Source organism: Varanus komodoensis, unplaced genomic scaffold (assembly GCF_004798865.1).
Source record: "Varanus komodoensis strain SLA01 unplaced genomic scaffold, ASM479886v1 scaffold4, whole genome shotgun sequence".
Lineage (NCBI taxonomy): Eukaryota > Metazoa > Chordata > Lepidosauria > Squamata > Varanidae > Varanus > Varanus komodoensis.
Window position 1 is genome coordinate 51,301,440 of NW_025335941.1, and position 12,144 is coordinate 51,313,583.

At 40.2% G+C, this 12,144-nt stretch overlaps 1 protein-coding gene across 5 annotated transcripts; it reads left to right on the plus strand.

Annotated features, from left to right (window-relative positions):
* The first annotated feature begins 660 nt into the window (after positions 1–660).
* On the plus strand, positions 661–10,371 carry MSANTD4 (Myb/SANT DNA binding domain containing 4 with coiled-coils). 5 transcript variants are annotated; one of them, XM_044442551.1, is made up of 5 exons: positions 878–1,231; positions 4,908–4,980; positions 5,925–6,043; positions 7,292–7,780; positions 8,976–10,371. In XM_044442551.1, exons 4-5 carry the CDS (start codon positions 7,319–7,321, stop codon positions 9,549–9,551), a joined length of 1,038 nt encoding a protein of 345 aa, XP_044298486.1. In that variant the 5' UTR covers positions 878–1,231; positions 4,908–4,980; positions 5,925–6,043; positions 7,292–7,318; the 3' UTR covers positions 9,552–10,371. The 5 variants fall into 5 exon arrangements, with proteins under 5 accessions (XP_044298482.1, XP_044298486.1, XP_044298483.1 ...); XM_044442549.1 differs by lacking the exon at positions 878–1,231 and having other exon boundaries at positions 4,065–4,980; XM_044442547.1 differs by lacking the exons at positions 878–1,231; positions 4,908–4,980; positions 5,925–6,043 and adding an exon at positions 661–766.
* Positions 10,372–12,144: the final 1,773 nt, after the last annotated feature.

Sequence of the window (12,144 nt, forward strand, 5' to 3'; positions counted from 1 at the left end):
GGCATACAAGCACTGATACCGGAGGTGGCATATACCCACTAAGACTGGCAGCCATTGAGCACCTTATCCTCCAAGAATGTGCCCAATCCCCTTTCAAAGCCACTTCCAGTAACAACCATCACGCAGATTCTCAGTGCTGCAATCCAGAACTCTTTGCTGTGTTGCCCTGGAGCATCTTACAAGCTCCATGCTAGCCAGCTGTATGGAACCCAACCCTTTCTCCGTCATCCTGCCCCGGCGGCCCGCATTCACTGTCTCAGTGGGGCGTGCGGGGCGAATAGGGTCGACAATCACTGAGCTCGCTTCAGCTGAACCATGCCAAAGGCCTCTAACGTGAAGGACCAATCCTGGCAGAAGAGATACGGACTGGCGTACCGACGTGACGGTGCAAGACAGAAGGCGGAGCTCGGCCCAGCGACACACCTCCGTCTAACTCCCTCTCTCCCGAACTCTCCCACTTCTTGTTTTCGTAGCCAATGATGACAGCCAGCCCCGCTGATGAGCAGCCGCTTCGACCAATAGCTGGGACAAAGGCGTGGTGGAAGCGAACGGAGGCGGGAGGAAAGCGGCGGGCAAAGTTGCGCGAGTTGGGAAAAGGGGCGGGGCGCGAGGAGGCGGTTGGAACCGCTGGAGAGCGCGAGCCGCTGACGAGCCGCGGCTCGGCCCAATCGGAGCGCCACGTGAATGGATGAGTGACAAGCGGGCTCGCCAGCGGCAGGGGGGTGGGTCAAAAGGCCGGCGTTCGGAGGGGGAGCGCTGCGAGCAGGTGAGTTGCTTTTGCGCTTACTGAGGGAGGGTGGAAAGGAAGGAAAGAAAGAAGGAAGGGGAGGAGCCGCGTCCTCCTGTGGGGAGCGGGGCAGAGCCTCGCTCCGTGCTTGCGAGGGGGGACTGGGCTCTTTCCTCCGACTCCTCCTCTCCTCGCCTTCGCTCGCACGTCGCTGTTTTCTGATGGGCTTTCTTCCCCTCCCCCAAAGCCTCAGCCTCTGACGGGAGGATGTCGGAGCCGCTCCTTTCGGCGCCGCCGGCGTCTCCTGCCCCGGACAGCGCGGAGGAGAATAGCCTCCCCTTCGCTTCCCCGCCCCACCGAGTCTGAGAAGCTTCTCAGCCGCCCGCACGCGCCCGTGCAAGGAGAAGGGTGGACCCCCTTCTCTCTCCCTCGGCTCCTAATCTCCATAAGCGGTCGAGAAAGCTGGCGCCGTCCTGAGAGGCAGCATGGCCTGTACCACTGCGGGTGTGTGTGTGTTTGTGTGTGGGGGGGTGCACCCTCTTTATTTGTTCAGTAGGCTTATATTCCGCTTTTTTGGAGCGTACCCAAAGCGGCCATTAAAACGTTTAGAAAATAAAATGGAAACGCTGAGAAACACGCATTCCAAGCAACCCCCTCCCCTGCACTACTGGCACGGGGACTTCTAGTCTGATGGAGGCCCTCCCCAAGGCAGTCGGTGGCATTTTTGCTTCACTTTCATGTGCCTTGTTTGCATTGTGTAATGATCCCATATAATGTTTATACCCCCCTAATTTTCATGTAGAAAACTGGCACATTAGGAAGAAAGTTCATAGGGCAATTCACTCTGCTGAGTGGGTTTTATACTTGCAAGAGTTTTTCCAGGACAGCATTCTAAATGGCAGTACTGCCTATTGTGTTCTGCCATATACGCAGATCTAGGCTTAATGGTTTGGGCACAGTTTTATAGAAGACAGCCTCCTGGGTCAAACTTTCTGATCTGTGGGGCATCAAGAATTTTCTCAAAAAAGGCACCACCACTTGCTCTGGCACCTTCCATCAGAGTATGAGGTTTTCCTCTTTTCTCTACCCTAAGTCTTGTAGGTACTATTCAGTATTTTAGCATTTAATGGAGTTTCCCAACTGTGCCCAGGAATAGAGTGAACATGCTGTTGCAACCATGGTTATTTGGAATTTTATTTATTTATTAAACGCTTTTGTGTGCCTTCCTATTATACACGATCTCAGGACGGCTTACAAGTTTGTTCAGTAGCTCCTATCAAGTATTTGTAATCAGTATTTAAGTTTGCAGTCTGCAGATCTAGGATTTAGGTGGCATTGAGCTAAGTTGTTTAGGATTTTGCAGAACATGACTCAGACTTTCATGATTTGAGCAAATGTTCATCAAGGCTTCAGGCTTCTAATATGAAGAGAGAGAGGTTCTACAGTTTGGATGTTGTTATGTCTCTCACACTTAAAAATGACTTTGGCTGCCATCCTATCCTAGCCAAAAAAAGTCTTAAACCTCCCAGAATGCTCTAGTCAGCATGGGGGCTCTTGATCAGTTTTAGATTTGACCAGGGTGATTTGGAATGCAGTCCAAATCAGATTCATCCCTGAACCAAGGGTTACATGCTACAGTTAACATGTTCATTGCCATCTTCAGTTTATCCTCATGTTTTGATGATGTTCCATGAATAACTGTAGTGAGGGCAGAGAGTAAATTCTCGATATTTCAACCCTTACAAAGAAGTATTGAGGTGAGCTTAAAGGAATGTGTGACAATGCTGAGTGAATCTTGGCTGAGAAGAAAATAAGAAACAAATGGTGATGATACTCAGTACTGATGAGTCTAAAAAACAGTATTGACCAGAAAAATAACATCAAACATATCTATTAAAAGTTGAATTCTAATTTAGCTATTGTAAATTAAGAAAGAGAAGCTGAAATAGTTGTGGACAGCTCCTTGTGGAAACATTGGTACAGGGATCAAACAAAAAGATTCCAGGGGATATTTTTCTTTATTTAATAAAGTTTTTATGTATATCATTTGGATATAGAGAACTTAGCAGTTCTAATTCTCTTTTTGGCGGGATAATGAGGGATTTCTGACTGAGGAAAGTCTATGAACACTTTAGTTTTGAAATATACTATATTTATTATTACCTTTACATTCTGCCTTTTTTTTCTTGCAATGAATAAAGGCAACTTAGAAGATCTCCCTCTTCTGCTTTTTATCCTCATAGCATGCGCGTGGGGCAGGTTTGGCTTAGAAGTAGTGGCTGACTCACAATCATGGCCTGAGCGGGAACTAGAATCCTAGACCAAAATTATCTGTATCCTAGACCAAAATTATCCAGAAAACCACGCTAGCCCTCCTGATGATGAGAGAGAGTAGGCTGATGAACACAACCCAATAATTGATAGAGGAACAACAAAGACAGAGCAATATCCAAAGCAACACATGTTAAGCTGACACAGAAAGAACTGTACTGTGGAATGGTCCAGCAAAGTCCCAGCTTTCGCTTCATAAAACATTTCTGAGAGTGGAACTTGTAGTTGGACTTATCCCATGAGCCCCCACCCTTCCAGACAATGTTGGGAGACCATAGAATTGCATCCCAAGTCATTTTATTGTTTGAGAAAGATTTAAAGCACAAATTGATAATCAATTTGATTTCAGTAAGAACATTTTAATTTTGATTGGATTGTGCTCATGATCATTTAATTGTTGTTATATCCAGTCCTGATTGTCAGTCATAGCTCAAATATTTTCTTACAAATACAGTCATTTGTGTCTTAGTTTTCCGCACAGCAACACACAATTAAGCAATCTCTTCAGTGTTACAGTTCATGTTCACTTGAGTTAAGCTCTAAAAAGATAAGCTTTTTCCTCAAATGTTTCATCCATGATTTAATTAAAAATGTGAAAATGTGACAATGCATTTTCAGTTTCTCAGAACAGAGGAGAGATACAAAATAATTCTCAAATGAGTTTTCAGATTTCATGATTTATCAAATCTTCCCATCACACTGTGAGAATGAATATTTTAGAAAATGTTTAGTGTTACTATTATATAGTTGTAAAATTCTAGGTTAGAAGAAACTCCTTGACTTTATGGAAATTATTTTGTAAAAACATTTTAACACAAATTTAAAAGCCCATATGGTTTGTTCTCTTCACTACATCAGAACTGAACAAAATTCAGCCCTTAAAATGAGAAAACAGAGCAAGACAAATATCATGTATTATAAAAGAGCATTAGACATTTTAAGATGGAACTTTAAGGCTATCATGTACTGATCAGGTGATTTTAAATTGATTTTCTTCTACCAGAATGCTTGATCCTTAATGAGTTTTCATTGCAAGAGTTTTACAATTATAAAAATACAGTTAATTGAGCTATGCTGATACAATAATACTGTTGTAGTCTCCATCAGAGTAGAGCATCCCAATAAATCATTTTAACGTAAACTGCTGATTGCATTGATTCATGCAAACTAATAATTCATGGTGGAAAATGGAACACAAGGAGCTGCAGAAGTTATAATTTAGAGAGGAATTTCTGAAAGGCTTCAATTAGCTGTGGAAAAAGTGCAGCATCTCTCTCTTTCTCTCTAAATTAATGCTTCAGGATTAATTAGTCCATCTTCTCTTTATAAAACTTCATTGGCCTGGAAAATAAAAGGAAGAGATGTTTGTATCCTGGATTTTTGATCCTTACCTTTTAAACAAATTTTGATTCTCCGGTCATATCCAGAATGTGCAAGAACTTAGGAGAAGAAAACTGAATTGTGCTGCAACCTAACTGTCTCATTAAAGATACACCAGAGCATACTGTAGTTGTATTCGCATATTGAATATGAGAACATTAGAAGAGCCTTTCTGGATCAGGGCAAAGGATAGCTAGTCCAGCATCCTGTTTAGAACAAACCCAAGGGAGAGGAAAGAAGACAGTGGCCCATTTCCACCATTTGAACTTCCAGTGGAGGTAGTTCAGAGGTAGTTTTAGGATTCCCTCTGGCTTAGTCTGATGATGGGACATACCATGCTAGAATCTGATGTTTCATGATTCCTTGGATCTGTTGTATTTGACTTTAAATAAGATGGGTTTTCATAGTTACTGCCAATACACTAACAGTGCTCTTAAATTGCTTGCTTGTCTCCATATAAATCACAAAGGACAGAGACGGCTAGCCTTTGCCTTATCAGGAAGAAAGAGGAGATCGCCAAGATGCACAAAAGACAATTGATTGTATGGTATTTTTTGAATATTATAACTATTCATCAGGTAGAACTTTGATTTAGTTCTTTCAGAGGGAAACCGGCAATGTCTTCCATATTAATATTACTGAGGAACCATTTGTGCTCTGGACACATCTGAAGGCTTCTCTTTCATTTCTTTTTTCTTTTTTTCAGAGGAAGGTATCCCTTCAGCTGTTTAAGCCCATAAATGCTAACAGCTGTATCCTGCATGGCCTAACCCTAACCAAAAACACCTGGAAGGCCTAACTGCTCCTTCCCTTTTCCTTCCTTTGCCTTAACTAGACCAGACATAGTTTCTTCCCAGAAACCAAATATTTTTCCTCATATCTAAGGCACTTCTTTAACCTGTGTCTTGGTGGCATTACAGTCACCACCTATTTCCTCAGGTTGCTGGATAACATAGCCCTGGCTGCATCCTCAGTAATGAAAGTAAACCAGTAGCAGTACAGAAAAAGAAATGTAATTCTTAACAATATAGATCAACAACTTGTTATATCAAAGATGGAATATTCTTCATACAAAAATGTACTCAGAAAAGTTCTACACTACTTCCAGATGCAGTAACTCAGAAGGATATGAGTGTAAAGAGCACAAATAGTCCAGCTGGTTCAGGAGGGTGATCTGCCAAAGCCTCTTCATTTTAGCTTAAATCACCCAAGATTTTCTACACTCCTACCCTGTGCAACTGCAAATGCAGGATGCACAGAGGCTGTGACAGGAAACATACCTTTATCTTGTCTGGTACTTCAGTGGCTTTTCCTCTTGCTCAGCACTCCTTTGTACCAAATAATTATTTGTGGTCAAGGTAAAATATGAGTAGGTCTCTGAGGGTGCATATGATTTGTCTGCTGTTACTTTCTCTGTACTAAAACAGGGAGTGAAAATAATTAATTGGTTTAATATGGATGATTTGTCATGGTATTACTATGCCAGGATTGTCTCTATCAAGTGAATAAATTCTGTTGGTCACAATGACACCACGACAGCTCACATATTGGCACAGTTTGCAATTCCTGTGTATTTTGCAGATACATGGATGCAGCATATCCAGAGTAAGTAAACTAAAATTCAACTCAATTTCAGAAGCCACATGAAGATTTATAACTGATTTTATAAAATATATGAAAATGAACAAGTTCTATTACATAAGGTCAAAACCAAATCATTTCAGCCAGGATGCTAGCAGGGACCGGCAGATATATACATATAAAGCCGGTCCTGTCCCATCAGCACTGGCTTCCAGTTGAAGTCCAGGCCAAATTTAAGGTGCTAGTGATGACTTACAGAGCCCTAAATAGCTTAGGACCTGGATATTTGAAGGAGTGCCTCCTTCCATATTTACCTGCTTGGCTTCTAAGATCTGGAGCAGAGGTCCTTCTTTGGGAGCCCTCTTTGAAGGAGATCCAAAGAGTGGCTACCTGGAGAAGGGCCTTCTTTGCAGTGGCGCCGCAGCTAGGGAATGGGCTTCCCAGAGAGGTGTGCCTGGCACCGACACTTTTTTCATTTTTGTGCCAGGCCAAACCCTTTTTATTTTCCCAGTATTTTAAGTGTTAGTATTGTTTTTACTATTTATTTTATATTTTGTAAGCCGTCCTGAGTGCTTGATGATAGGACAGGATATAAATGCCTGTAATAAATATTGTTTGTTTATTTATGTTATTGCTGCCCTGAGACACTGTAATGGGTGGGATATAAAAACTTTAAATAAAATAAAAAATAAATTATTTTATTTTACTTCATAAATAAATAAATATCCTACATGTTTATTGGACTGGTTGTAATTATATATTTCTTAATAGTCATCTATGATTGCATTATTTTATTTTTTGCATATTTAGTTATGTAAACATTGGAAAATTCCAGGATTGTCTGGAATTTGCACTATAAGTAGTTTCAACATTAGAAATTCCCCTAATCAAGTGTCTCCTAAAAATGCAAGGAAAATCACCTAATTAAAAAGATTTAGTTTAGGTTGCAGGATGTGCTGGCCAATATCAAACGTGTGCCACATAGTTAACTATTTGCACTATGTATTTTATTTAAGCAATAAGATTTTAGTCAACTAAAGATCTCTTCATAGCTGTTACTAAAATAGCGCTATTAAATAATCTATTACATTTTCTAAAATGTGATCTATATTTCTCTTCTACACTTCCTTTGCTCTCTGTTATTTATTTTTACGGTGTTTAGAAGGGGATAGCTAAAATGTTGATGTGAAAACTCACTGCTGTGCAGAAATAAACTGAGTTCTAGGGTGTTTGTTAACAAACAAAGGTACTAATCATTTTTGTCTGCTACAGAAGGAAGTATACTGAAAGTTGGAAAACATGAAACAATTGAAAAGAAAAAGAAAAAGCAATTTTAGTGTTCAGGAAACTCAAACTCTACTTAAAGAAATCCGAAAGAGGAGGGAGGTGCTTTTTTCCAAGCAACTGAATACAACCATTAATGAGATGAAACGGAAGGCTTGGGAAGAAATAGCAGAGTGTGTGAATGCTGTAGGTGAAGGAGAGCAAAGAACAGGGACAGAAGTCAAAAGACGATATCTTGATTGGAGGGCTCTTATGAAACGGAAACGATTGAATACCAACATAAAGCTTGTGGGTGCTGGCTTTCATCTTCCTTCATCTGATTTGGATGACTCTCTCAATGAAGATATAGATGAGAAAATGGGATTCCCAAATGAATCGAGTTTTGAATGGCAGAACATCACAGACTTCAGAGAAGCAGGTGGATCCTTAACTGAAGTCAAAGTAGAAGAAGAGGAGGAAGATCCACAGAGTTTTGAAGTAAGTAGTTTCAAGTACAGTAGGTATATTTAATGTGTAAATTATTCGCAAAACTTCCTAGCTCAACTACTATATGCTTTCTAATTTAAACTAGCAGTTCGCCCTGGAGTCCCATTAATGAGAAAACTACATTAATTATTATCCCTGCATATAGTTTGGATAATCATTATGGTGCATAGTGAGGTGATCTTGCTTGTTTTATAGCTATAGATCTTCCTTTACCTAGAGACTCAGAAGATCTTCAGTCTGAGAGTCTCTGGTGGCTAGGGTTGTACATTTAATTAAGTATGACTTTTTAATGTGTATGTATTTAAGATGGTTTGTAATTGAAAGTTCTGTTGCATGAAATGCCAGTGTTATTCCAGGGATAATCAGCCCGGTACATGAGCACAAATGTGTCCTTGCATATTTCCTGTGGAGGTTACTGATACAATCTACCCATCCCAATTAGGATTTAAATATATTTTCTCATGGCAATGAAGATCGCTCCAAAGCAAAGTTGGGGCCTCCAGCTGTCACCATCTTAATTTTCCATTAATGCCCTTGGGCAGGTTACTTGTTTTGTGTGACAAGATGTGCTCACCTATTGCAGCCATTTTATAATTCTGTCTAAGACACATTCTCAGATTTCCATATGTGCCCAAACATTTGCCAACCTGTGTGTAATAAGTAAAATCCATATGGATTTAAAAGGTTTGACAGATTGCTAATGTCAGCTTATCATCATACCACTGGAGACGTCTGAGGCCAACATGGGAAACTGTCAAGATGATTTAGTGGCAGCAATAAGCTATAGCATATATTTCCTTCCCTTTCTTCCCTGAATATTCAGTAAGTTATCACATGTTATATGATGGTGTTGCACTGCAAGCTTCCCCAGTTTGGTAAACAGCAACTAATGGACACATACAGGGAAGGTCACAAGGTGATTATGTCTTATAATGGATTTAGTTCACTAAATGATAAAAGAGAGAGATGGAGATAAGGTGTAGAGGTGCTGCATTTTATATCAGTCACGCCTTTTTCACAACACCTTTTTCAGTCTCAGATTTTGCCAGTGCACCCCCCCCCCGGCAAATACAACAAGATAAATGTGCAGGCGGTCCATAGAAGCTGTAGGCCCTTGTACTTTAGTGTTAATGGGTGTGTCCTGTCTAGCATGGAACAACACTACATTTCTGATTGATTTCTTTAGTTCCCTATTGAAGAAGAAGAGGAAATACTGTCTTCAGTGTTGCCAGATTCCAAAAAGGAAAGTGACCTTCCTGATTTCACCCACATTGAAGAATTTGGTAATTTAAGCTCTGCTCAAGCTAGGCTGGCCTATGAGGATTCCCATTTGCTGCTTAGCTTGGAGAAACAGAAGTTAGAGCTGGAGAAACAGCGACTGGATATTGAAGCAGAACGACTGCAAGTTGAGAAGGAGCGTCTGCAGATTGAAAAAGAGAGGTTACGACACGTTGACCTGGAGCATGAGAGGCTTCAACTGGAGAAGGAGCGGTTACAAATTGAGCGAGAGAAATTAAGGCTTGAAGCCCTGCATGCTGAAAAACCTGCTCTGGAGAATGATCCCAGCCAGTCGGAGAAGCCTGTCTTACAGCCTTTGGATCTAGAAACAGAAAAACTGAAAATTGAGAAGGAGCGCTTGCAGCTTGAGAAGGAGAGGCTGCAGTTCCTGAAGTTTGAATCAGAAAAGTTGCAAATTGAGAAAGAACGTTTGCAAGTGGAGAAAGAACGCCTTCGAATTCAGCGGGAAGGGCACTTGCAGTGAACTTGGTGAAACTACTGTTATCAATGCCGTGCTTTGCTATTTGTACTTTTTTTTTTTTTTTTTTAAGGGTGGCTTCATCTCAGTAAAAGTGTTGGATTGTCTGGTTTTCAAAACATTATACCTTTCATGAAAACCTTGCTTTACATTGCTTTATATCTTGACAGTTCTCTTGTATGGCCAGATTTGAACATTCATGTGTTCAGGTTTTAAAACAAGCTGAGAAATGGTGCTCAGTAAGTCAGTGTGCCTGTATAAATGCGGTTTGTGTGAAATTGCGTTGCAGTATAGAAGATGTGTTAATGTCCTCTTGCATTCTCTGTTGTATAGCTTTAACGTCTACATTAAGGATCAAAGCTTAGCCGTATCTTGTCATTTTAAGAGTGTTGTTAATCCATAGGAGCCTTCAAAATGAATTTGAATTTGATCCGAAGGAATGAAATTAAAACCTAGGCCTTACACACTAATAGTGTTAACGATGAAAGTAATGCCTTTACTACGATGTGTGTTTTTCTCAGGAGGAATTTGAAAGGTCAGAATTTGAGGCTGTCACTAGTTTTCCTACTCTGTCTGTTTGTAGAAAAAATATAAATGAAGCTTCATGTATGAAAACACAGATTTCACAATTTGTTTTTAAGCCAGAATGTCAAACCAAACCTCTGGCTTGTGTAAATAACTTTGGTAGTCCAATATGACATGAAAGTGTTTGAGCAGGAATATATCTTGTGGAATTTACACAGATTATTTGTACATGTCAGTTTATTTATATCACTATGTAATTACTTTTATTTTGCAAATAAAGTGTTATTTTTTATTACCGAAATATGTGTGATTGTAAAGTAGGCAGAAAACTGGGCCTATTGCAGATGAATTTATCATCCCTTGTTAATCTAATAATTTAAAATAAAAATAATAGGTCTGCATTTTAGTTGATAGTATTAAAATTTAATCTGCTTGATCTGACTGGTGCTTTGCCAGTACCAATCTGCTGGCAAATTTCATTACTAGTGTGGCAGTATGGTGGAAAATGGCGTACAGGCACTGGAATTTCACTGTTGTCTCTGCCTTTACCCATATGCGTAGTCTTTTGTCAAATACCCCAACTGTTATGTCTTTGTGAGTCACTAGATTCACTTTAATTCCTTGTCTAACTGGACTGTGGAAGACTGTGCCTGCCTTCTCCCTTTTTTTCTTTCTAATTGTACTATTCAGTCCGTTGTCAGTTGATTCATAAAGTGTAAAGCAGACTTGCCTATTCATTTCATGCTGTGTAAAGCAATACTTCTAGTCTGGTAATTGCATTACACTAGGCTTATGATCCATCTTGAGATAGCTCACTCTTGATAGATGGTATGATCAAGAGTGCAGAAGAGCCAGAATGAAAAGGAAGATGGCTAACATTTTAATGTGGCTGTTCTTTCTGTTTAGTAGTTCGAACACTGCTTTTCAGTGGGATAGATACCTCATAGATAAGAGATAAAAAGATTAAGGGAATGAGAATTACCCATACTACATGTGCTTCGAATTAACTGTTCTGAAGTTCTGGTGTTGAAAACAGTGCCATTAAGTAGTTGTTTCTGCAAATGACAGGAACTTTATAGCATTTTAATAGAATATATATTTTAATGGAGACAATTTAATATGCTGCAAATAAGCCATGCCATGTAAGTTGGGAACCATTATAAATTTGCAGTATGATGATAGCAGGGTCCCTTCTGCAACCATGTGTTTGGGAAAATTGCAGCAGCTACTTACACTTCTCCTATTTGGTAGTTCAGACAAATGGTACCTTATGTGAGCATGGCCTCGTTGTGAACCAGATAGAGGCCCTGCTCACTCCCTAATGTTCGCTTCAAGACTAATGACATATACGAAGTGGTCCTTGGTTCAGAGATTTTCACTGATGCTTGCACTTAAAGTCTGATTGTCATTTTGTTTCCTAATTACAAGCTGAATTTAATTTTTGTGCTGTGATCCTAGCAAAGGCATGCCGGGGTCACAGGTTACTGCAGACACTGCCCTTCGCAGATAAAATTTGAGGTCTACCTTCAGAAGATGTTGTCCACCATGGAGAGTCTCCTTTTAGATGGTTGAAAATTCCACCAACCATTGCTTTGAGAATGATAAGCACAAAAAAGAAGCATCTCGGAAGAGTCTTTAGATCACTGGAAAGAACTACATCAGCCCAAAGGAAAGAAAGAAATACGGCTTCTAACCTTCTCTACTCAGCATGAGCCTGATGGTGGCTCCTCCACTGCAGACCTTTTCTCCTTACATTGGCTTGCTAAGTAAAGATGATTGTGGAAACTTCTCTCACTAAGTGTGATTAATCGATGGAAGTTGTCTTGACCAAAGGAATGAGCAAAAAGTTGGTTACCAAGGAGGCAGTAAATCAATTAAGGACTGATGGGTGGACAGAGTTTGGGCCTGTAGAAATGGATGAGGTCCCATATACATAATGATTTTCTGCCAATAGTTTTAACTACTGTAGAGCATGGGACAGAGGTGCAGAACAGAGGAAAGTTTATCAATGACTGAAAGGAATCATGGAATCAATCATTACTGGAAGCAAGTGTGGTATTGGGAAATATAGTTT